This window comes from Coffea arabica, chromosome 6c (assembly GCF_036785885.1).
Source record: "Coffea arabica cultivar ET-39 chromosome 6c, Coffea Arabica ET-39 HiFi, whole genome shotgun sequence".
Taxonomy (NCBI): domain Eukaryota; kingdom Viridiplantae; phylum Streptophyta; class Magnoliopsida; order Gentianales; family Rubiaceae; genus Coffea; species Coffea arabica.
In genome coordinates this window covers 8325558-8351937 of record NC_092320.1, presented here as the reverse complement: position 1 = coordinate 8351937, position 26380 = coordinate 8325558, and the positions used below count along the sequence as shown (strand labels likewise).

Here is a 26380-nt window from a genome sequence, read left to right as displayed (position 1 = left end):
TAACCCTTTCCTTAAATGTGTTAACAATTCATCTATCATATAAATCATTATAAATTAAAATTTTTTCAATATGTCAAGCATACATTTCTTTAAAATTTTTAGTCTATATATTATTATTCTGTACCACAATATATAAAGATATACAATATTATTTTGATTTGAAATATAATCCCGTGCATAGCACGGGTCAAAATACTAGTTACTGTAAATTTAAAAGACAAAAACAATTTTTTAAAAAACTGTTAAATCCAAACGGAGCACTTTTCAACAATAGGGCGTATTTGGGCTAAATTTAGATCGCTCTCATTTTAATTTGGAGAAAACCCCAAAAAAGTCAGACCACTCTCCTCGCAGCACGATTGAAACTTTGATTTCGAGGTCTCATGGATGTTTGTGCTGTTTGAGGAATAATTGAGTGATGAGAATTTGCAAACTTGAGGGCCAATGTCAATTGTATGAAGGCCTGCTGAGGAGCAAGGGACCTACTCTACCTAAAAAAGAAGAGCAAACTTTAGGGCCAATCAGACTATTTTGATCAATTGATTGAAGGCTTGTTGAACAGCAAGGGACCTGTTCTACCAGAAAAAGAAGAGCAGGGGACCTACACATACAGTAAAATGCCTGCACGGGCTCATCAACGAAAATAAAGTAGGGTTTCGATGGTCCTCGTGGCTGGAATAGCTTGTGAATGCTTTTGCAAAATACAGATTGTGCTTCACGGGATCCTGATACACTTTATGGAATGCCAAGAAAACACACTTTCAGTACTCGTATCTGCAGACTGCAATGCGTAAGTTGAATTCCCATATGGAGTGAAGATTAGTCGCGAAAAAAGAGATGCAAAAATCTGTTTTGAGATAAAGATAGTGAAAATACAGTAGTGTGTTTAAAGAGTCGACATAGAATCATTTTTCAGAAACAAGTTATCAGGTGAGAATTATTTCTTCTTCAAATTCTGCTGAGGCAGGAATGCAAATTTTGATTTGATGCCTTTTGACATTAAGTGCAGAGCAGTTTCCACAATTTTGTCGTCCTTTAGCTGGACGTTGCCATAAAAATCTTTCTGGACAATGAATCTACAGAAAACGCAAGTCACCACCCTAAATAAATATTCAGAAGTTGGAATATTCGCGTCTAAACATAAGCTTGCCGGCACCTATCTATATCAACAGAATAGAGGGTATTTTAGACTTCGAAGCACACAATCGTACCCTCCAGTTCGAAGAACAATAAAGTTTTGACTCGCCAGTTCTCATAGCAACAGTCATCCATGCAGTTGAATCACTGCACAGCAGATTCCAGCATGGCAAAAGCTTAAACTCACGATATCTGAAATTCCGGGGAACATTATGCCACGGGACAAGAAGATTATTGACACGGCTATAAACAAATCATACACTTGAATAACCTAAAAACCAAAACCATTTTTGGAACTGCGACCAAGGATAGGAAGAAAATGAAAGATGCAGAAAGAGCGAGAAGCAGGGAAAGCAAAGAGTCTGTACTTTTCTCTGAAGAGTAAAACAAACACGGAAGAAAGTGATTGTCACTCACATTCATTCCCTACATTTTTCTCCAAGCAAAGAACCGAAAAACTTCAAAATTCTTCTCTATTGGTAAGTCATAGATTTTGGTACCAAGTTGCTATAACCAGGTTGTCTATTTCGAGACAAAGGATGCAAGTGACTACAGTAAAAAAGGTTCGAGACCATCAACTGTTATTAAAAGATCGAAAGCACGTTGAAAGGTGCACAGTTGATACAGTTACTGATTGAGCAGAACAAGAGAACAGAAGTGGCCAGTATCTGAAGGTAATTGATGCTTCAGAAAAGAGGCCAATCTTAATGGTCTAAAAAGGAAGGGGGGCGGAAGGAGAAACGTGGATTTCATGGTCTTGAACAAAATGTACCAAGAGATCAGGAGCTAAAAGGTTGTATCGCAACATATGATATGATGGTATTCCAGATGTTTTATTCCAAATCAAGTTTACAGATAGCCAAACAGTGTATATCAAGATAAGCAAAGCACATAGCACCACTATGAGTGGGACAAAGATAGTATATCCAATCATTGAATATCAAAAATAGACCCTAAAATCAAAACCTGCTTACCTTCTTTGTGAAGAGCCACAAAAGACACTTCATAAAGTAATGTGTAAGAGATAAACCGCATGTACGGTAATTACAAGGTTACAGCTACCAAGGCCTGCTTAAAGCAATTGAACAGGGTAATGTTGAAACAGAAAAACATATACTAGAAGATCAGCCTAATAGAAGTTTTTCGGCACAACAAATGCACTTCCTTAAAGCAAAGGTCTGAGAAAAGGAAACACAATGGCCGAATTTGGCAATATGAGCTTTCCAATATCGAATATATACTCCGGTCACCAGATGAACGACAACAAAATACATGATAGTTCAAAATTGCAATATTCACCAGAAAATCAAGATAGTGATAATATAATTGATCATTGTTAAACCAAATTAACAAGAAAAATTAGAATGATTCTCAAAAATGATAATACCATGCAGTACATGAGAATATTCAAGTCAAAAGAATATGCATCAAAGTCCAAACTAAATTCCACTTTCAGCAACATACAATGCTGCAAAATACCTTATACACCAGAAAATTTACTGGATACCCTTTTCTACATCATCTGCACTACGATCATCATCACTTTGTTTACGTTCCGAATACATAGAGGCTCCAGATTCCCGTTGAACTGGGGCATTGCTAACTCCGGTAACAGATTGCTGATAAAGGACACCACCAGCAATAGTCAGTAGCAAGCAGACCAAACCAAATGGGCTAGCATGCTTATCCCAGATCAACACATTAATAGCCACAGTCAGAAACTTATTCACCACACCAGTCACAGTAAATGCGGTAGCAGATATTGCCTTCCTGGCTGCAAAGCCAAAGAAACTAATAAGCAGTCCAAACACACAAGACAACGATACAGCCAGAAACGCAACAGGCTCAAAGAGATTTCCCCTGTTCACTCCCAAAGCCGTGAATACTTCAACATACTCTCCAGTAATGATCCAAAATAGAGGAGCCATCATCAAGGACAACAAATTGTTGTACAACACAAAACCCCACGTATTCAATCCAAGATTAGTCACCATGTGTTTAATATAAACCATCTCAGTCGTAATAGTCACCATATATGCAAATGCCCACGAATAAGCAGTTATCGTAAAACCATAATCAGTAACAACATACCCAATGGCACCACCCAGAATAATCACCAACGATAAAAAGGTCAACTTTGATGGACATGGTTGCCTCCTAAATGCAGTATCGGCAATAGCCACCAAAAGGGGTGTGCAAGATCTGAAGACTATGAAAGTATCCACATTGGCGTGTCGCAAAAGATTGGTATTTGTGAAGATTGCCAGGTAGAAAACAGTAGCTGCAGGCAAGAATTTCTTGGCAATGTCCCATGTGAATGGATCATGGTGCAAGAATCCCAATTTCCCTAAGACCCAAACGCCCAGAGCTGAAGTTAAGTACTGCAATGCAGTGAGGAGACCCGGGTAGTTGAATTTAGTTATGGCAAACTTGTTTATGACAGCAAGTAAACTAGAGCATAATGCATAGCCCACCACAAGACTGCTAGTAGCATAAGCTTGCTTGGATGAATCAAATCGAATCGAAGCCATTTTCTTCAAATCAAGAAGGGGTTTCAGAATTTTCGCTTCCCCTTCCTTCTCTACAAAGATCAAGCAAGATTGGCAAGTATCACCAAGATCAGGGACCTTGATGCAAAGATTTGATCTTGGAAATACTGGAAATTGAGCTAAATATAAGCTTCAAGGCGTACATTTGGGAGCGGGAACATATTGACTCAGATTTTTTTCGATCTAAGAAACTTGGATAAACAAGATGCCCAAAAAAAAATCACAATTATTAGTTAGTTCTCCCTATCTGAGCTGAATTTCGAGGGGAAAGAAGGGGGAGAACAGAAAAATAACCGCTAAATACCGGTGGGATTTCAGTTTCACTAAAAACAATTATTAATTTCAACTAATGTGCAGAAAGAAAATGGATTCAAGACCGAGAAAAGTTTTAAAAAGTAACAAATTTAAATGGAATTAAAGTAAACTTTGGGTCTGAAGTAAAAGATCAAATCATATGATCTGGCGAATAGCAATAAGGAAAACAGAGCATATGAAGACAAAGTGGTTGGGTGGGTGAAAAAAAAATAAAAGAGACAGAGAGAGCCCTAATGAGAATCCAATTTGCACTGCCGACACAGATAATTGTCGTTGATTAATTTAAGGAATAATTGCAGAAACCTCCCCTTAGGTTTATGACATTTGCACTGACCTCCCCTATAGTTTAAAAAATTACACTGACCTCCCCTAAGGTTCCTAATCCTTTGCAAATTTAGTCCAAACAATTAAAATATTATTTTAGGGAGTGAAATTAGAAATTTTGTACCAGATTTGCCCTTTGTGTTACATGTCCAATGAATAACAAAGTACTATAAATCAATTAACAATTAATAAACTTTAAAGAGTATAATTTATGGGCAAACGCGCATTACTCATTTAAAGTACTAGCTCTTTACGGGTATTTTACTTTCAAACATTTAATTTATAATAAATATATCAATATTTGTAAGTAAAATTCAAAAAAGTGTCACAGTAATATTCTTGCAAAAAGAAAATCGATAGGTTATTTATTTAATATAAATTAAATTTAAAAAAAAAGAAATGACCCATAAAGTATTAATTCTTTATGACTTTCATCTATTACATGAGTAAAGTATTTGTTCTTTATGTACATTTTATTCTGAATCATTTAATTTATATTAAATACATAAATGTTTGTAACTAAAATTGAAAGAGTGTTATATTAATATTTTTACGGAAGAAAAATTGGTAGGTTTTGTATTTAACAAAAATTAAATATTTGAAAGCAAATACAAATCTGTATTTGAGCGTAAATATTTATATTAAATTAAATGTTTGAAAGTAAAATACCCATAAAAAGCCGATACTTTAAATAGTTACCTGCTCTTTATGAGCAAACACACATTATTTATTTAAAGTGCTATTTACGAGTGTTTTACTTTTAAACATTTAATTTATGATAAATATATCAATATTTGTAAGTAAAATTTAAAAAGTGTTACAGTAATATTCTTATAAAAAGGAAATAGTAGGTTATTTATTTAATATAAATTAAATATTTTTTTAAAAAAATTGGCCCATAAAGTATTAATTCTTTATGATTTTCATCCATTACATGAGTAAAGTATTGGCTCTTTATGAGTATTTTATTTTGAATCATTTCATTTATGATAAATACATAAATATTTATAACTAAAATTAAAAAAGTGTTATATTAATATTTTTATGGAAGAGAAATTGGAAGTTTTTGTATTTAACAAAAATTAAATATTTGAAAGTAAATATAAATCTGTATTTGAGCGTAAATATTTGTATTAAATTAAATACTTGAAAGTAAAATACCCATAAAAAGTCGGTATTTTAAATAAGTAATGCGTATTTGCATATAAATTATACTCCTTAAAATTTATTAATTGTTAATTGATTTGTAGCACTTTGTTATTCATTGGACATGTATTACAAAGGATAAATTTGGACAAAATTCTAATTTCACTCCCTAAAACAATACTTTAATCGTTTGGATTGAATTTGCAAAGAATTAATAACCTCAGGGGAAATTAGTGTAATTTTTCAAACTATAGGGGAGGTCAGTGCAAATGTCGGAAACCTCAGGGGAGGTTTCTGCAATTATCCCTTAATTTAAGGTTGCAGGTAAAATCCCAGGGGGAGGGTTTAAATGCAAAACCTTTTATCACTTGAATGATCTGAGAGAGATTCAGAGAAAAGTACGGAGTAACTTCAATGAATGGAGAGATGAGAGAGAGAGGGGAGCAATCAAGATTGGGCAGAGCTGGGGACAGTAGGAAGAGTTAAGAACGTTGTCGTTTTCCACGTTTGCATGAGCTCAGTGGCCATTTCTCTTTATGTTGCAGATCGGGGGTTCGAACTCCATCTGCTTTGAAAAAAAATATACCTGTTAATTTTTTACACAACATTTTTAGGCTTTCCTTTTAGGTTTTTACATAGTCTCTTTTTTTTTTTTTTTTGTTTGGTAGGAGGGCTTTAGACCCATTACATGGCAACTAATCTAGGCGTTGTAATGCCTATTACATCATATGCCACCCACTTTCTCAACTTCTCTGGAGGAGATACCAACTCTTAAACTCCCGCTCCCAAATTCAAGCCATTCTTAGCTAACCAATCCGCACTCAAATTACCCTCCCTCCATTGATGTACTAGCTCACATTGCCATTGCCTCGCCCTTAACTTTCGGATTTGGCTGATCTGCACCATAAGTAGGCTCTCTGTTGGCGCTTTGTCAATAAGCTCAATGATCACTCTCCTGTATCCCTTGTCCCATGCTGTCTTCATTCTAAACCCGATAGCCCATAGTTCAGCTTCAGTATTGGTCCTCTGTCCTAAATTTGCCCAAAATCCGCTAATCCACATTCCATACTCATCTCTTAATAGCTCTCCAGCTCCTGCAGTACCACTCCTAGAGATAAACGCCCCATCTACATTAACCTTTATCCAACCTCTCTCCGGTTTACCCCACCCGATGTTTATAATTTGCCTTTTCTTGCTCCTGGTTTCTTTCTCTAGTACTCTTTGATTAGCTTCTAGCACTGCAACAACCCCTTTCTCTAGGTTGTTGATTTTAGTGCTGTCCTATTGATGTAAAAACTATTTCTGCCTCCCCATATTAAGTATACCACCTGTTGGAACATTACCTGCCAGTCCAGGTGATCCCATCTGCCTATATTTCCTCTCATCATATTCTAGTCTATCCACTCTTCTGCACTCTTGTTATTAAATTCCTTCTAATATCTTGGATGAACTAGACTAAACCATAACTTCCTTGTTCAGGCACAATCTCTTAGAACATGTAGCTGCGTTTCCGGATCCTGCCCACATAGCTCACAGTAACTAATCTCTTGGAGGTGTCTTCTCTTCTTTTCCGCATTAGTTAATAGTCATTGGTGCCTAGCTAACCACAGTATGAACTGCTATTTGTCCGGTCCTCTTTGCTTTCAAATTTGCTTCCATTCGCAAGCACTTCTTCATCACATTCTAGCTGATATGCAGTTCTTATTGAGAACACTCCCCTGGCACTGGCAAATCCTTGTCGGTGCTTTCTTCTACTAAGCGAACTTCCAATAGTTTACTTAGGATTTGGGAGGACAGTAAAGGTTCCAATGCATCCAAACTCCATCCCTCCCCAATAACCCAGTAATCCCTGACTTTCTTATGCAGTTCTCCTATCGAAATTTCCCTCCCACTTATGTCCACTAGCGGCTTCTCTAATAACCATGCGCCCTTTCAAAACCTAGTATCTATCCCATTTACCATTGTCCACCGCACTCCTTTCCTCACCACCTTCTGCCTTTCTCTATGCTCCTCCAGACGAAGGATTTGCTCCCATATCCTCCTGAGTCCTTATACTTGTTGCTAAGAATCCTTACCCATAGTGCCTCCCCTCTTTAGGCTCTAATCCATTACACAATTTCTTTATGCTCTTGCTCCCCTTTTTAGGCTCTAATCTCCTATACAATCTCTTTAAACTCCTCATTTAGACTTTAACACAACTCCTCTTTTAGGCTTTCTTTCCTCTCTTTAGGCTCTAACCCTACCTCTTTAGGCTATTCCTCCCTTCTTTAGACTCTAACCCCTTACACATAATTTTTAGATTCTTCCTCCTCTCTTTAGACTCTTCCTCCGCGTAGAATATGATAGATTAAATTAAACAGTCTTTTTAGACTCTTCTTTCTCTCTTTAGGCTCTCTCTGCATGTTGATATGATAGATTAAGTTATAAAAATATTATCGTTGTCCCTTTTTAGGTTCTAACTCCTTACACAGCCTCTTTAAAACTCTTACTCCTCTCTTTAGGCTCCCCCTCCCTATAAAATAGGATAAATTATGTTATAAAAATATTATCATTGTCCCTCTTTAGACTCTAACCCCTTATAAAATTTCTTCAGGCTTTCTCTCCTCTCTTTAGTCCTTCTCTCCCTATAAAATATGATAAATTAAGTTATAAAAATATTATTGTTGCAGCAAAAATTAAATTACACTAACCAATCGTCACATTTCCAGTCAAATTTTGACAAGAATAGGTCATAAACCCATCACATGAATAGTTTTTGAAAAGTAAATTTGGCAACTCAGTTGATGATGATCCGATTTCTCCTTTAATCTATCGTTTTCTTTCCTATTTCTCATTTAATACTTTGGACATTCGATGAGTCGTGATTGATTTATATACACAACCATAGTTTAACAATGAAATGTGTAAAAAAAACTTGGTAATTGTTTATTATATAAAGAAAACTTCTCTATCATCTATATACATAAATATTGTTGATCTAATTCATTATGTGCATTTGATAAAAAAAAATGTTATTTGCACTATGTTGTTATTATTTACATTCTCACTGTTTGTTTCATTATATAATCTAATAAATAAAAGGAATAATTTCATAAACCTCTCATGAGGTTTTTGACTATGTCATTGGCCTCATTCCAAATTTTCAAAATTATACTAACCCCCGTTAAGATTAATTATTTTATAATATTTAAATCCAATCAGTAATTAAAAAGTGATATTAGAAGAGAAAAGTTGATATGATTCCATCAAACCTCTGATCTACTTTAATTAATTTAATACCAACTCACATATTAATGAAAAACACTAAAATTTGATGTTTATCATTAGAGATCAAATTACATATAATATCAAAAAATAATGTATTGTTTTATATTTTCACATAATGTAAGATCTAAATTAATCTTTTCAATTACATACCCATTATCAAACATGGTCAATAACAAATAATAAAAAAATCTGCAACCAAAATATTATAGAGAACAAACTTTAACATCATAAATATTCTTGTCAACATATTAAACTTAGTCACTAAAATTTTTATAATATTAAAATTCGCTCTTTGTAATATTTTTGTTACAGATTTTTTGATTATTTATTGTTGATCATGTTTGATAATGAGTTTGTAACTGAAAAGAGCAATTTGAATCTTACATCAAGTGAAATATATAGAATGATATACTATTTCTAATACCATATACGATTTAATTTATAATGATAAAAAACAAATTCTAGTATTTTCTTTAATTTTTAGACTGATTTAAATTAATTAAATAATTTAGTAGATGAGGGGCAATGATGAAATCATATTATCTTCTCTCTTCTAATATCATTTTTTATTATTAGTTGAACCTAAATGTTACAAAATAATAAATTTCAAGGAAGGTTAGTGTAATTTTCAGAACATGGAAGGAGGCAAATGAAATAGTAAAAAATCTCAGGGAAGGTTTTTGAAATTATCCCTAAATAAAATCTATATGAATAAAATGATAGTAGAAGTGTGATTAATAAAAATGGAAGTGCAAATAACATTTTCTTTCATAAAATGGTAGTGGACATCTATCATTTAGTATTTCTAATTCTTTTTGACCTTTCGATGATAGAAAAATGATATTAGTTGCATATGTACATTGAAGACATTAATATAATTAAATTATATACTTCGAAATTAAGTTGTTATGGATTGGTTTATATTCCTTACACTTTTGGCCTTCATTTATTAAAAAATTCATATTTTTATAAAATCAAACAGTACTCTGTTTAATTAAATGAGTGGTTCTTTGAATTATAAATACACTCGATAAATTATTAATTTATCAATTAATTAATATATTTTTAAATTAATAGATTTTGTAAGGTTCAAAGATTATTAATTTATAAGGTTTCATTAACACTTCTATGAGTTTGTTGAATAATATAATTTAAACGTGTGAATGATACTATTTAGATTGAATAGCAAAACCATTATGTTGCAAAAAAATATCGACTGTCAATTGTCTCTGACAAATACTCAAACATTTCCCAGCCAAGACTCTTAAAATAGTTCTCAGAAAAAGAAAGAAATGCAAGCAAAAAAAGTGTACCATTCTTCTGTTGTTTTGAAAAAATGAAGGCGCTCAAACTTCAACCAAGATTTTCTTAATCAATTAAATTTGAGGCCAAATTTGACGTGGCCTTGAAGACGCAAAAGGCCTTTATTCCTCGCCGATGAAAGCAATACAAATACAGGGGGAGCGAGACGGCCGTCCGTCGCCCATGAAACCTATTTCCCGCCAATTTGTTTCGCACTTGTCAACTGCCCCCTCTTCACGAACAACAATCCTCACCAAGAAATCATGTGTATACCTCCTCAAGACTTGCAAATCCATGACCCACCTGATGCAAATCCAAGCGCAAGTCTTGATATTAGGCCTCCACCAAAACTTAGACATTATCCACAAGCTCGTGGCCTTCACTGCTGACCCTTTTCTAGGAAACCTCGGCTACGCACAAAGAATCTTTGACCACGTTAAAACCCCGAGTCTATTTATCTACAATGTGATGATCAAAGCACACACGAAAGCTGGAAATTTCAGAAAAGCCCTTTGTTTGTTTGATCAGCTAAGAAAGCACGGTTTGTGGCCTGATAATTACACTTATCCCTTTGTTTTTAAGGCCATTGGAGAGTTGAAATCGGTAAGAGAAGGTGAAAAGATTCATGGCTTTGTTTTGAAAAGTGGGGATGGATTTGATTGCTATGTTTGTAACTCAATCATGGATTGTTATGGCGTGGAGGGTTCTGTGGACAGTTTGAGAAAGGTGTTTGACGAAATGCGTCAGAGAGACTTGGTCTCGTGGAATGTCTTGATATCTGGGTTTGTTAGGTGCCATAAATTCGAGGATGCCATTGGGGTATATACGAGGATGAGGCATGAAGCAAATCTTAAACCTGATGAGGCTACGGTTGTGAGTACTTTATCTGCTTGTACTGCACTGAGAAATTTGGAACTTGGGCGAGAAATACATGACTATGTGAGCAATGAACTTGAATTGACTGTTATAATTGGAAATGCCTTGTTGGATATGTATTCCAAGTGTGGATGCTTGAATATAGCTAGGCAAATTTTTGATACCATACCAAACAGGAATGTCATATGTTGGACAAGTATGGTTTCAGGTTATATCAGTAATGGTAAGCTCGATGATGCCAGAGAATTGTTTGATAGAAGTCCAGTTCGCGATCTTATTCTTTGGACAGCTATGATCAATGGGTATGTACAGTTTAATCGTGTCGATGATGCACTAGCCTTGTTTAGGGAGATGCAAATGGAAAGGATAATACCAGATAAATTCACATTGGTTACTTTACTTACTGGATGTGCTCAGTTGGGTGCCATGGAACAAGGGGAATGGCTTCATGCTTGCATTGTGGAAAACAGGATATCAATTGATGCTGTTGTCGGCACTGCTTTGATAGAGATGTATGCAAAGTGTGGATGTATTGAAAAGTCCCTGGCAATTTTCAACACGTTGAAGGAGAAAGACACGGCATCCTGGACTGCTGTTATTTGTGCGCTAGCCATGAACGGTGAGTCCTTCAAGGCGCTGGAACTGTTCTCAGGAATGAAACAAGCTGGAATTAAACCTGATGATATCACTTTCATTGGAGTTTTAAGTGCTTGCAGTCATGGTGGACTAGTAGAGGAAGGCCGCCAACATTTTGATTCCATGAAAAATGTCTATCACATTGAACCAAAGTTAGAGCATTATGGGTGCTTGATAGATCTTTTTGGTCGCGCTGGACTATTAGGGGAAGCTCAAGACATGATAGCAAATATACCCAATAAAGATAACAAAATTGTAGTACCCCTTTATGGTGCTTTACTCAGCGCTTGCAGAACCTATGGTGATGTCGATATGGGTGAACGCATTGCTAACATTTTGATACAAATTCAATGTAGTGATTCTAGTACTCATTCTCTTCTGGCCAACATTTATGCGTCTGTGAACAGGTGGGAAGATGTCAAAAAGGTCAGAAGGGAAATGAGCACCCTTGGATTTAAGAAGTCCCCTGGATGCAGTTCAATTGAAGCTGATAGCAATATACATGAGTTGATTGCTGGCCATTTGCAGCACTGGAATGAAATAGACTAAGTTCACTTTGTCTAGCATGGCTAGCCCACTATTGCACATAGAAGAGACAAAAGCCGAATAAGGCAACAAAATGAAGGCGTGCTTTTGTGATCGATCAGGAATCAGTGATTTCTCCACTCTAGTAGTTCAGATTTCTAAGCCTTGATCTTCTGGAAGTTCTTTAGTATGACAATGATCATACATTTAAGTGCTGGAAACATAAAAAATGTAATCTTCACATCGTTGATAAGAGGTTCTCAAACTATTGGTTTTACTTAAATCAGTTTAATGAGGGCTGAGGAATAATTAACACAAGCAAAGCCAGTATCAGATGAAGACAACAATCCTTGCCACGCTGCATGTGTTTTGATTTGCTCAGCTTCTTGTTTTGTTCTTTGACAAGAAAGGTACTCAAGGATTGCGTCAACGAAAGTGGGGGTCTTCAAATACAAGCATATCACAAATCATGCAGGTCTAGAGGGAGTAGGCAGCACAAGATCAGGTAAGTAATAGCCATACTAGTTCTACGCATAGTTACTGGAGTTGCAAGTTTTAAGTGAATCAGAAAATTATTGTTGTTAGAGAGTAGGGATCTCTGAGGTTCCTACTATTAGGTTAACAATGATGCTTAATATATCTAGACTTTGGTAGAAGATTGCTGATGTGTGGAGAGATTTCTCGAATCATTGGCCAAACAAAAGAAACATTTCACATATAAGTAAGCCTTTGTGCCAGCCGGTTTATGTGAACTGTGAAGTTACCTTAAAATGAAAATCAAGAATGCAATTGTTAATCTGCCTAGATATTTAAACCTTATTACTATGAATTACTAAGCTGTCATTGAGGAAATTGTCTTCTCGTAATTCATCCGGCTCAACTACAAAACACAACTCAAACGTATCAGAAAATCGTGTATGTAATTTTTTCTTTGGAGAGTGACATGAACTTTCACCATGGCTAAGTTGCTGTTCTTACTCGTAACAGAGACCATTCAATATGATCGCTGTCATTACTAGCTGCCAATCAAGGAATTTTCTTTCTTATACCAGAAAGAATTAAACTGCCCACTTAAACAAGAAAAGCATTGGTGTTGTTTGAAATCATTTAGTCTTTTTTAATCATTACAACCTTCACTGGCTTCTTGCTGGTTTGCTTGACTGTCCAAGTGATATGAATTTGTTGATATATATTTCTACTTTGGGTGCATTCGTGCAGCTGGCCCCTGATCATTGCCAACATCATCAATTTCCAGGAATCCTGCCAGAGCACAGTTTTAAACCGCCTAACATTGTCTTCATCTCCTTCCAGCCATTCTGCTGGAGCATGATTCTTTGGCATGCTCTCATCAAATCCATTTGGATGGCTTTCTTGTACTTTGGGCAAGAAGTTGGAAAAATGGATGGTTTCTGGGTCGAAGAGTGTGACTGGGAAAGAAACGGGAAGTGGGATTGCATGGACGAGGATGCCATAAAAGCTTGTATAAGCGAGTTCTAATAAGCACTGGTATACTGAATTAGGCACAGGGCCAGCTCGTGGAAATTTGTGGAGTGGTACCTGATGGATGTGAATACCCAACCCGGGTTGTATGTAGCCCAAATAGCTTTGCCAGATCAGGAAACTGCACTCCAGATCGGACATTCAAATGACAAGTCAGCAAGCACATTGGCTGGCAAGTAAATAGTTCACCATCATGGATGGGCAAAAAGGCGAATTGTCGGTCCAGAATCAGTCAAAAGAGTTTGAAAGTTTTTGTGCATGGTGGTGACTGGTGACAGCTAGACGTAGATGATGCCGTTTTCACGGCTCTACGGAAGAGAAGAGGTGAAATTACGGCTCCGTTTGGGAGACGAGTTTTTTGGCCGATTTTTAATAGATAAATTTTGTAGCAACTTTAACTATAATAACCCTCTAAAATATCCCAAGAGTTTTAAAATACATACCACAAAAACACACAGTTTTTTCCTTTCTTTCCTTTTTTTTCTTCCTCCTCCTCCTCCTCCTCCTCCTCCCTTGCCTCAACCCATCACTGCCAACTGACACCCTTCTTTGTTTTTTTCTGTTCTCCCTCCCTCCCTCCCTAGTCCCTCCCTCCTCCTCTGCCCCTCTTTCTCTATAACCGGGCCTCTTTTATGAGCCCCGCGACCCCAAAGTTATGCTTTGTCGTTTGAAAAGAAATTTAAAACACGTCAGTTGCAAAATTTATTCATGCTGATGGTCGTATTATACTGTCACAAATAAATTATATAATATTGTGACTTTATTTAAATTATCACTCTGACTGAACAGTACTGCAACCCACGTAACGTTAGCAGTACAATTAAACAAACCAAAAAGAGCAGCAGAACCAGAAACTGTAAAAATCCGGAAAAGGAAGTTAATAGATTTCACCATTAGGGTTCTGAGGCTAAAATATCAGAAACGAGGAATACTACAATTAATCAATACTAATTGAGTTGTAACTTGGAAGGTTCGATATGATTAAAAAAAAAAAAAAGAACATGCGAAAAGATTCCCAGGTGCAAGTATGAAATTTTGGGTGAAGTAAATGAAGTTCATGCAGCTGGAGCACAATGATAACCGTCATCGTCATCGTCATCGTCGTCATCACCCTCCTCCTCCAGGGATGCAGCCGGAGCATAGTCATAATCTCCGTCATCGTCGTCGCCATCGCCTTCAACGCATGCGGCTGGGGCATAATCATAGCCGCCATTATCATCATCGTCATCTCCATCTGCGTGCTGCCTCCTCATCTTCTTCTCGTACCATGACGACTCAATAATGATGTTCCTAAAAGCAATCGACATTTATTTTTTTTTCTCTTGTCGGGTAGTCGGATCAACTCAAACTTCACCGAGGAGACAAAAATGGAAAAGGAAAATTTAAATATACTTCTGGTAAGCGAAGTACGAGGACTACGTATTGGAGGAGTTTTTTCTTTTTTCTTTTTTTTTGTTAGACTGGACTTGGTGTAAAGGAAGACTGGGTAGCAGGGGAGTATATAACACTATAGAAGTGGATCGGAAGCAGGGGAGGCGTGGTGCAGCGCAGGGCTGGCACGGGGATTATGACAACATCCCGACGCCGATTACGTGTGTGCCACTGGTCCCTTAACCACGTCGGAGATCTCATATGACACGTCAGTAATATCCGTTTTTTTTTTTTAAAAAAAAACTTTTTTAAATATAAGTGAAAGTGTTGAAACTCGAGACATCTCTCTTTGAATTACTTCTTCCGTGCCATCAAATTTATTCATCACTCAACAAAATGTTAACCGTCCTTCTACTACTTGCTTTTTTTAAAAAAAAAAAAAAATCAAATAAATGTCGAGGTCTTAAAGGTTTACTTACAATCTTTCCTCCTAACATTCAATGTTCATCTTTATGTTTAGTGTGGCTCTGGAGTAAAATAAACGGGGATTGGTACGCAGGAACTACTCTCCGGTGCGGACACGGGAAGAATTTTTTTGGTCAACTTAAATTTTGACAGACAAATCATATGATCAGCAGATCATAATCCAGGAAACTGTTTATTAGAGTATCTATCATGCATCACACTGTCTTGTTTCCATATACGGTAATACTCCATTCTTTTTGGGGCAAAATAGTTACCCGGAGACGCAAGTACAATTTTATGGTTAAAATATCGATTCATCGGACAAAATCCAGTACGGGAAGACAAGACCGGTGACGTCCACCATGTCGTTGGGCCACAAGGGCATGACCGGACGAGGGCTTGACGCTACCGGGACTTTATTTTTTTTTATTTTTATTTTTTTAATAAAAAAGGGGAGTAAACAATTAAAACTGCCACATCACACAATCTGGTCGGTCGGTTCTTGAAACGGCATCAACACTGTACACTTATTATGTTTGAGGCTGAATTCTATATATCACTCCATGTATAATGGATGGCTCACGAGTTTGATGTTAAAAAATTACATCATTATTATTTTTTATTTGAAGTGTATCCTTTCAAAATTCAACATAATATACTCACGTTTTAATCACCAAAAAATTTTGAATAATCTCCAAAAAAAAAATTATCCCTTTTTTTCCTTGCTTTAAAAATATTTGTTTGATGTGCACACACACAGTATGTGCGATTCCCCACTAGTATTTATAAATATAGGCCTAATGAAGATAAAAGAGCAAGCAAGATTGAAAAAGCTAGCACATTTTTAACGGACCTGATTTGATTACGGTATTGCTGTTCACGTATGCATCGCATGTGCACACAAAGCCAAGCTAAACATCCATTGATCGAATATTCTCAGAAGCTTTATATCCTTGATTTGTTCTCTGATCCATAATCACCTCTCATACAATTCAACGACCAACATACCCCTTAAGAGAGTTATTTTTGCATTGCTCCAAATTTTTGCACTGCGGTTTCATCATTCATGTGCTACAAACCTACTACTCCCTCTGTTCCAATTATTTAATTATGTTTCGGAAATTCAACTTTCTTAAATATAGTGATTTAATTGTGATGTTTGTATTTCTTTTTTCAATTTTATCCCTATAAATTCAAATTTTAAATTTGAATGATTAGATGCATACGATTAGAAAGAAGAATTATATTAAAAAGATAAACTAAAATTTGCTTTGACTTTTCTGACGTGATAAATATCTTGAACCATTCAATCAACCATTCAATGAGACGGGGACTACTTTGGTTGCTGGAAGTGGAGAGACTCCGGAAGCACAATCATATGATGTGAAATCAGGCATGTGGTCGAGCTGCTACCGTGGAGCATGGGGAATGGACTCAAGAGTCATGGCCACATTTTGAGCATTCAAATTTCAAAAAATGTCGACATTCATATTCCTATGGGATAATTTCAAAAACCTCCCTTGAGGTTTTTAATAATTTCATTTAGCTTCCTGAGATTTTAAAAATTATATATACCTCACTTGTTATTTAAAATGATAGTACTATCCTTAAATATTTTAATAAAATTCCCTTATTTTGTATGTTTATACTTAGAATGACTTTTAAAAAAAATTTTATTCTTTTCCTTCTTATTCCTTTTTTTTTTTGAATTTTTTGCCAATAAAACTGTAGAACTATCACTATTACCTATAGTTTCTATTGTAATCAAATATCAAACTAGTGATTTTTTTGATAAATTAACTTTATACGCAATCCAATGTTTTTGCTGATATTTATTTTCTATTTTTTGGTATTAAAATTAACAATAAATCAAAAGGAAATGATCCAAAATCATTACTAAATTATGATAATCCCACAACTCAAAAAATTTCTAAACTCTAAATGAATTATTTCAACATTTTCTTTTCAACTTATAAATTTAAATTCAAAATAAAATACCATAAAAAATATTCTACCATAGTGATAAAATTATTATTATAGTTATTTATTAAATAGTAAGTATAGACATGAAAATTTTGGCACCTTTTCTTATAATTATACTAGATAATTTTATAATTGTATGGAAAAGTAAATTAAAACTCATTACACAAGAGCATTTTTGGATATTCATTTAAAAATTTGACCAACTCAATATTATTTTAAAATTTTGTTAATAAAACTATCAAATCAAGGGAGATACGTGTAATTTTTCAAATATCAAAGGAGGTCAGTAAAATTGTCAGAAACTTCAGGAGAAGGTATTCGAAATTATTCGTATTCCTATTCCTGCAAGTAGAATGCTTTTTTTTTTTTTTTTGTCAATCGTCATTTTTTTTATCTATAGTATCCTACACTATCCTAATATAAGGGGCAGACCAACTGGGTTTAGGGGGATCGATGGAAACTGAATCACTATCGGACCAGACGAGTGCACTACACACTTGTTGAATTTTTTAAGAAGCTACTTAATGTGGCAGTTGGTGAGAGGCAACTTAATGTGCACTACACCAAGCGTCTGAACCCTTGTCTCCCACCTCACCAAGCCTTTAATGGCAAGGTTTTTTTAAGTAGAACTCTTGTTAGACATACCTATAAAAAAGTTCCTAGGGTCATTGCAATTCTAAAACGAAAGGTCCGGGCTGGAGCTTCCATTCTAGCAACCATTCAACCTTAAGTGGAAAATTTTGCCATATTAGTTCATTCGAGGATCACTTTTAAGAAAATGCGTAAGTTATAAAATTTAATTGAAGCACGACGTCTAGGGCAAACAATTTTGGGTAAAATACTTATTACCCCCCTGTGATTTTACAAAATGCCAGATAACCCCCATAAAGTTAAAATAGCCACATAATTCCCGTGTGGTTCTATGTAAACTAGAAAATGGACACCAAACGGGCTTTAAAGCACATGTGATAAAATCTTAATATCCATGTACTCCCTTATAATTTGTATAAATATTCACTTTAATTCTTATGATTTTTGAATTTATTCATGTAATTTCCTTATACTTGCATACATGATGGTTAAACCATTTATTAATTTTGCATTTAAGTAAAGATACTATTGATATTTTAACTACCGATGGTACATAATTATTTTTCGTCAAATTTTCATTTTACATAAAATCATAGGGCAGTGAAGTGGATCTTTTGAAACGTTAAAGGGATCACGTGACAACAGATGAAACTACGAAGGAATTACATGTAATTTACCCAACAATTTTCTTGAAAGTAACGATGGGAAATAGATTTTAACTTAGAATAAATTTTATATACATTGTCAATATATACACTATCACAATTGGATGGATGACACATGAGCAAATTTTAGATTCTAAATTCAAATTTTACACATGTGACATATATCTAATGGTGATAGTGCATATATTGAGAATGTATACGAGATTAATCTTTTAACTAATAAGCATGGGACCATTTTTGGATATATAGGGCGGCTCTCAAGTGAATAAGATGCCACTAGATCCCCCAAACCAATCTTTTGGAGTCTCGAAGAGACAATTTGAGATAGATTTTCTCCAAACTGAACACTGTTTGGATATATAAATCCATGAGAAACGGAACCATCTAAAACTTATACTTCCTGTAACAATTAGTAATTAGATATATATCCAACATAAAAGTAATCAAATGTATGAAAAAGATATAGATAATTCAAATTATGAGTACGAAACTTCAATGGCTTGATTAGCCCTTTTCATCTTGGTGTAAGAAATATTGAGATGATGGAGCTCCATTATGCATTATATCGTGCTTTTGCGTGACAAAATGCTCAGTCAGAACTGGAAAAGTTCCAAACCCTACTCCATTTCCTTTACCAAAAACGATTAACCTTTTGTCAGAAATGCTCATTCACCCTCTAAATCAGACCATGATTGAGATATGGAGGCCATTCCAGGATTGTTTTTGTACGTATAAGCCCCAGTAATTACATAATTTTGACCATGGAAATTGCAATGGAACTATAATTCCTAATTAATATTTTGGAGGCCTTTTTGATAACATGAACATGAACATGGCCTACCAGGACCCCAAAAAAGAAAAAAAGAAAAAAGAAAAGATAAAACATGAACATGTATGGATTCACAAACCGTTGGAGTTTATAATCCTTAGGGTATAAAAAGTGACTAGCAAGAAACGAGTCATTCACTAGTACCTCAAACTTTCACAGCGTACTGATTTAATAGATGCAAAGCCAAGAAATTAGGGCTGTATATAACGATCAACTGCAGGATTTCTTCCTTAGAAAGCACTACATACATATTCTCCTTATTTCAACTAAGTGAAAGACATTCTTGGATAACCTTGTACAAGGGGATAGATACACTCTATTAGCGGTCTTAAAATTTTAGGGTTTAAATAAAATATGGGATTTAGTATTCAAGAACTAGGGTTTGGCTGATGGTATAAAAACTAGGGTATTGGTAAAGCCCCGATGAAAACTTCAAGCAGCTGGAGCATAATCATATCCTCCATCACCGTCATCGTCGTCGTCATCTCCGTCTCCATCAGCAGGTGCAGCTGGAGAACGGCAGTACCCTTGTTCCTTGTCTTCCATAAACATTGACGATGGAGGATGAGAAATGTGATAATATTCGAGGTCATCATTTACCATGGACAGTAAGATTACCATGACCATCGAAATGGTGGACATATTAGCTTATTGTAGGATTTGAAGCAGATGGATGGTTGCTGGCTTGCAGCTAAGTGGATTTATTTTGGGAGCTTAGAACACTGAGCTGAGGGTAGAGATTGTGAACTTATATACCTGCCCTAGCATTCTACAGTACGAGGTTGTACACTACGAAGATTAAGGCCTAGTTTGGTAGTTACTATAGAAAAAGAGAACTTCCCCAAAAAAGAAAAAATTGGATTAATGTTTCATTACCATTTTTTTCTTTTGGTTCAACCTTCAATGAATATAAGGTTTGTGTGACGGAGAGTTCCCTCCGTTTAACTCCCACGTGATAAAAAGGCTGGATCCTATTGTCTCTGTTCTTTTTATTCTCCTTCAATTTCTCAACTAAAAGAAAAATTGCAAGCATGTTTGAGTAGCAGAAAAATTATGTGCGATGTTCTTCAGGAAAAGAGTTTTTTTTTTTTTTTTTTATTTTGAGTTGGGGGAGGTGGGGGGGGGGGGGGAATAGAAAGAAAGTACAAAGAAAGCAGCATTTAGTGAATGGTTATTTGAGTTATATGATTAGCTGAAATTTTATTGTAGCATTAGGAAAAAAAGTTTAGAAAATGCAGATTTGTTACGACAAAAGGAAAGTAAAACATCGTTGTGTATGTATTTTTTCTGAATAGAAAAAGATATACAAGAAACTAGATTGAAGACAAGAATTCTCGAGATATAAATTTTGCAAGATTGAAATTTTTTTGGGGTGGGGGGGGGGGGTGGGGTAAGCTAACACCCAGCTAAACCAAATATATTTGAAGGGCAGGGCAGGACTATTTACCAGCTACTCACTTTTCGTTTACTCTGTTGTTGTTCAAGCAATGATATCAAATTGGAGTGCATGAAATATCAGCTCAGCAAGAGCTAATTACCTGATCATAATCTCTTCATAATTCAAAACAAGAAATTCCAATAATGAACTTGTAGAAATTTTCTGTGCTATCCCTTTTCACTTGAGAATTCAATGCCACCTATAGTATTGCGCCAAGTGTCCTATTATTATTTACACTTGTGTTAAACCAAACCAAGTTGAATTATTTGAAAATTAAAATGTAAATAATAACAGAACACTTGGCATAATACTATAGATGACATTGAATTGGCATAGAAAATATGTCACGGATGATCCCAAGTGATCCCTTTTGCCCTCACTCAAACAAAACCTTAGTGAGTGTCGGACCCGTGCACGGGTGTGCATTAAATGTTTAGAAGCGTGTATTTCGCATGGAAAAATATGCCATGTTGGCATCACCTTTTTCAAATTACAATCATGTGGTCTTTTTTTTTTTTTTTTTTTTTTTATCGTAAATCGTAATGGTGTTTTTGCCTTTTGCTCTCCTGAATCTTAACAACGCTGGCCATTTAAATTTGGGGCTTTTGCTCGATAGATTCCTCCAGATAATTTAGCAGGCAAGAAGTGAGGCTGATTGCAAGAAATTGTTTAGGCAAAGATCCCTCATCCACGAAAATTCATATGACTGAAGCAAATTGATGAGTCAAGTTTCTTCCATTCAAGTGAACCTTCTAATCAAAAATTAAAGAACATGCAGCAGATTTTAGCTAAGTGGAGGATTTAAACCTCCGTTCTTTTCATTAATGTCATTACTCATTCGTGATTTACATTTAAAACTCAAATGCCTCTCTCTCTTTGACAAGGCAGGGAAAAACTGCTGATAAAAGTACAGTGAAAGGAGCCGAGAGCACCTCTGGGTAGGAATAAAAATTATTTTTAAGTGTGTGCATATCTTTCATGATATGATTCCTTATTTATTTATAGGGCCTTACCCAATAAGCGCTAGGGAGAATAGGTTTATCCCTTTGTTTCACGATATCCATTCCATAAGATGATTACAAGATTATCAGATTACCAGTTTACCCTGGGCGGAGCTCTAGAAATGTTGAATTCACGCCTCAAACTTATCCTGTAAGTTTGGGACCAAACTTAATACTACCCTTTTCCCTTGTTCGGGAAATGGCCGAACAAGTCACCATGACACATGTCCATGGTGACTTCATTCCTCTGACTGTAGCATGCAGCGGAGGAGGGGCAGGAACAATCATTTCTGAAAGTTTATGGCGAAGATTTGACAAAAAATATATATATATATAAGATCCATATTATATCATATATGAAATTTATAAAATTTTATTTTACAGTTACATGTTTGTTGCAAGTGAATTATGCAGTACACGTACAAAGTTACTTTTTATGCATTTTGTACAAAATCAGTTCGAACGATTTTCCTGGCAACCGATCGGACCCATGTCCGCATGCAGCATATTACCACCTGAAAATCCTAGGCTACAGTAGGTCAAAAGCATGCTCAAGCCATAGGCTGAACCTGACTACAGCAGAAAACGCTAAAGCTTTCCTCCGAAAATGAAAACCAAGAGGAGTAAAAGGCTTAGCGCCCTCCTCCTCGACTCCTGGAATTCAGTTTCAGTTGGACTCTCTGCAATGGTCCCGATTTGTTGTGTCTCCAAGCATCGTTATTGGGCCTTCAGCCCATGGATAATTCTAATAAGATATTTTTGTCAATTATCCATTTTACTAAATTTTGCAATCCTCGAATAAACGGTGCTGCTTCGAGCTGCAACGAAAAATACCAACCAATCCTTTTGTATGGCCAGGACTTTTGTAAACACCGGCCTGGCCAGTGGCCACCAATCACCCAGTCGTTCGATGCCTCACAATCTGCGCAGCAATCCACATGGCCACTGCACAGTTGTGCCGCGACCAAATTTGCCGGCGCACGCCCACTTTCCACCACCACCACCCCACCACCGCCGCCAAACCCTCCACGGCACTCCTCTTCATTCCTTCCAAAAACAACCCAAGTAAAATAAGAACTACACTAACTAGAGGGAAGCCAAAATTGGGATGGGCAGTTAGGATGAGCATTGTTGAACGGAGCCCGCCGAAAGAACCAACTAGTGTAAATGACGTCGAAAGGTTGGTTGGCTTCTTGTACGAGGACCTTCCTCACCTCTTCGATGACCAAGGGATCGACAGGACTGCGTATGACGAGCGTGTCGATTTCAGAGACCCCATTACTAGACACGATACTCTCAGTGGATACCTGTTTAACATTGCTACGTTAAAGTTGCTGTTCCGCCCCCATTTTCAGTTACACTGGGTCAAACAGGTATGATATATTTTGTGACATTCAATTCTGCTGTGAGAGGCAACCCCAGATGTTGTTTAATGATCCCAAGTGTACCATATTTGTTCCCTGTCTTTATGGTAGGCTAGTATTCTGCTATATGAACAACTACGAATGCAGGGAAGGAAGAAAAGAATTAAAAAAAAAAACAAAAACAAAAACCAAAGCAAGAAAAAGGCAGCAATGGAATGTGTATTTTACTTACAAATTTTAATATGTGCTTTTTGGGGCAGTCGGTTTCTTTCGTGAGAATGGTAAGATCATTCGAAAGTTTGCATATGGAGTAGCGAATTTTTTGGTTGTCCAGAGGATGGTGGTATTATAGTATCTTTCATTGGGGTGTCATTCGTGACCTGTATATTTGTTAAATAGACGAGTGAAACTATTTTGGTCGGCATGCACGTCTCCTTCACATTTTGCCATGCGTAACTGGTGTTTTTACAACTGGAAAGCTAGAAGTATAATCTGTCAGATTTCCAAATTGATATTGCTGGTTTTACTGATTGAGTTGGTATAGACAGGGCCTTATGAGATCACCACAAGATGGACTATGGTAATGACTTTCATGCTTCTGCCCTGGAGACCTGAATTAGTCTTCACAGGAACTTCTGTCATGGGAATCAATCCAAAAACCAACAAGTTCTGTAGCCATATTGTAAGATGTTGCTCTTTGCCTTTGACACAGAAAGTCAGAGTCAGTTCTGTAGTCTTTATTTATCGTTTGTCATCATAATTAATAGGACTACTGGGATTCTATAAAGAACAACGACTTTTTTTCTATTGAAGGCCTCATGGATGTGTTGAAGCAGGTATCTGCTACTTAATTCGCTAGTGCATTTTTCCATTTGCAATTTTGTTATTTGTCAAATTTCCATTGCCAATTTTAAGCAGCCGTAACTGATATGGTTGCAATTTTAACAGTTGCAGATTTACAAGACTCCAGAGTTAGAAACGCCTAAATATCAGATACTAAAAAGAACTGCTACGTATGAGGTCTGTGGTTTTTTCCCTGAATGCAGCAGCGTTCTTAACTTGCACCCGTTAAATCTGGCATTGCTTTAATTCTTCAGATCTGAAACAAAACTTACGTGAAAAATCAAATTTCCTTTGTTGCTAACCGACCCATTGTTGAAGCTAAGGAATTCCATCCTGCTGATATAAATGTCAAGCCCTCCGGGTAATAACTAACTTTCCATCGTTAAATACAGGTGAGAAAGTACAAACCTTTTATAGTCGTCGAAACAGATGGTGACAAGTTGTCTGGTTCAAGTGGTTTTAATGCCGTTGCTGGGTGAGGTTTGGTGTTTGAATCCATTGTTTATCATTTGATTGGTAATTGCTTTCGTTCCTACCGTCAGCTCCTTAATCTTTTCTCACAGGTATATTTTTGGGAAGAACGCAGCAGAGGAAAAGATACCCATGACTACTCCTGTGTTTACTCAGGCAGTTGATGCTGAAACATCCAAAGTGTCTATCCAGATAGTTCTGCCATCAGAAAAAGATTTGAGCAGGTGAAGTTCACCAAATTGCATCAGGTTACAACCTTTGAAGCTGAACCCTACTTGGCAAGGGAGACAGCCAGTGTCAAAATTGGGGGTCTCTTAGGAGTTAATTAGGGAGCTCCAATAAAACCACTCAGTTTTCTATCAAATACTGTATATAAATAAAAAGAATTTGTTTGAACAGTTTACCGGCTCCGAATGAGGAAGCAATCACATTGAGGCAGGTTGATGGAGGCATAGCAGCAGTAACAAAGTTTAGTGGAGAACCTATTGAGAATATTGTTCGAGAGAAGGAGAAAGTTCTCCGGTCTGCTGTTATTAGGAATGGTTTAAAACCTAAACCCGGTTGCTTGCTTGCACGTTACAATGATCCAGGTCGAACGTGGAGCTTTATCATGGTAAGGACTAGGGAATGGAAGTCTTTTCTTCCATATTTTTGAATGTTTATTCATGAAAATTGTTGGTTGCAATTTTTGAGCTTTTTTTTTTTTTTTTTTTTAAATAACTACTAAATAATATCTTGTGTATCTCCTGTTTTGTTGTTAAAAAAAGAGGAATGAGGTGCTCATATGGCTTGAGGAATTCACATTGGAATAAGATTCAACATTCTTCACTTGCTGCCATGGAAGTACGTAGTTGCAACATCAGAAGCGATGGTAATCTTCAATCGCTGTTTTGGCTGTGTAGAATCTTTAAAGATGGTTGTGAGAGCCAGTCACAATTGAATTTTCGTTTGTACCATAGTACCCAATTTCGATTGTAGCTACAAAGTCCAGTTTCACACTCCTTAGTTACCTCAATCCCTTTGCTTCGAATTGAGGAATCACAAATGCTTTTGGTTTCTCTTTTAGCTCAACCCATCCTGGATTTAGACGGAACCTTAAAGCAGAAATGGCATCGATATTTAAAAGAATTCACTCTTTAGTTTTATACGCTAATGGTATAGTAATTTTTTTGATACTAGCAGCTATGAATGTACGTCACGTCACGTGTGCATGATTTTAAATTTAATTCAAATCATGTTATATGGTATGATTTAGATTTATTAATATAAAAAATAAATTATACAACTTAGAGAATTATAAGAAACTTATCCTATTTTTTTTTTTAAAAAAATTATAAGAAATCTGTTTGGATTGGTCTATTTTTCAAAAACTAATTTTTCAAATACACTGTTACAATAATACATAAGCAAAAAAAACTCTAAAAACATCTTATCCATATAATATATCAAAAACAACTCATAAATATACAAACAAAAATATTAAAAAAATAAAATTTACAGCACTTTCCGTCTATGAAGAGTGAAGAGTGAAGCAAAGGGAGAAGGAAAATGAAGGAAGAGGGAGAAGAAAGGAAAAAAAGACAGGATGGTGGCGGTGGTGAGTGGTAATGTTAATTTTTAAAAGCTACTCTAAAAAATTTTTTAATTCTAAAAGTTACATCAAAATATATTCCAAAAACTTTTCAAAAAACATTTACAATAAAAATTTTTCATATACACTAGTACAATAAAATATTTTAAAAACATTTCAAAAACTGCGAATCCAAATGGAGCCATATCCTC

General features: G+C 35.8%; 3 protein-coding genes across 5 annotated transcripts; 2 read left to right on the top strand and 1 right to left on the bottom strand.

The window, feature by feature from the left end:
* Nucleotides 1–2431: 2431 nt before the first annotated feature.
* LOC113694202 (GDP-fucose transporter 1-like) lies at nucleotides 2432–4236 on the bottom strand. The gene has a single exon (XM_027213067.2). The coding sequence runs from the start codon at nucleotides 3666–3668 to the stop codon at nucleotides 2634–2636; it is 1035 nt and encodes a 344-aa protein (XP_027068868.1). The 5' UTR covers nucleotides 3669–4236; the 3' UTR covers nucleotides 2432–2633.
* A 5810-nt stretch (nucleotides 4237–10046) lies between these two features.
* On the top strand, nucleotides 10047–14043 carry LOC113692299 (pentatricopeptide repeat-containing protein At1g31430-like). 2 transcript variants are annotated; one of them, XM_027210693.2, is made up of 2 exons: nucleotides 10047–12582; nucleotides 13333–14043. In XM_027210693.2, exon 1 carries the CDS (start codon nucleotides 10176–10178, stop codon nucleotides 12099–12101), a length of 1926 nt encoding a protein of 641 aa, XP_027066494.1. In that variant the 5' UTR covers nucleotides 10047–10175; the 3' UTR covers nucleotides 12102–12582; nucleotides 13333–14043. The 2 variants fall into 2 exon arrangements, with proteins under 2 accessions (XP_027066494.1, XP_027066493.1); XM_027210692.2 differs by having other exon boundaries at nucleotides 13296–14043.
* Nucleotides 14044–22823: 8780 nt separating this feature from the next.
* LOC113692383 (heme-binding-like protein At3g10130, chloroplastic) lies at nucleotides 22824–25743 on the top strand. Of its 2 annotated transcripts, none has more exons than XM_027210782.2 (8): nucleotides 22824–23293; nucleotides 23829–23966; nucleotides 24052–24120; nucleotides 24233–24304; nucleotides 24520–24602; nucleotides 24691–24822; nucleotides 24998–25211; nucleotides 25366–25743. In XM_027210782.2, the coding sequence occupies exons 1-8, from the start codon at nucleotides 22859–22861 to the stop codon at nucleotides 25408–25410; spliced, it is 1188 nt and encodes a 395-aa protein (XP_027066583.1). In that variant the 5' UTR covers nucleotides 22824–22858; the 3' UTR covers nucleotides 25411–25743. The 2 variants fall into 2 exon arrangements, with proteins under 2 accessions (XP_027066583.1, XP_071908723.1); XM_072052622.1 differs by having other exon boundaries at nucleotides 23153–23293; nucleotides 23833–23966.
* The last annotated feature ends 637 nt before the right edge of the window (nucleotides 25744–26380 follow it).

What these genes read in the sequence shown, in the direction of transcription:
- LOC113694202 (XM_027213067.2), bottom strand. Translation starts at nt 3,668, where the DNA reads ATGGCTTCGATTCGATTTGATTCATCCAAGCAAGCTTATGCTACTAGC.
- LOC113692299 (XM_027210693.2), top strand. Translation starts at nt 10,176, where the DNA reads ATGAAAGCAATACAAATACAGGGGGAGCGAGACGGCCGTCCGTCGCCC.
- LOC113692383 (XM_027210782.2), top strand. Translation starts at nt 22,859, where the DNA reads ATGGCCACTGCACAGTTGTGCCGCGACCAAATTTGCCGGCGCACGCCC. An exon ending in AAAGAACTGCTACGTATGAG is followed by an intron (nt 24,305 to 24,519) that starts GTCTGTGGTTTT and finishes CGTTAAATACAG; the next exon opens with GTGAGAAAGTACAAACCTTT. An exon ending in TCAGAAAAAGATTTGAGCAG is followed by an intron (nt 24,823 to 24,997) that starts GTGAAGTTCACC and finishes TTGTTTGAACAG; the next exon opens with TTTACCGGCTCCGAATGAGG.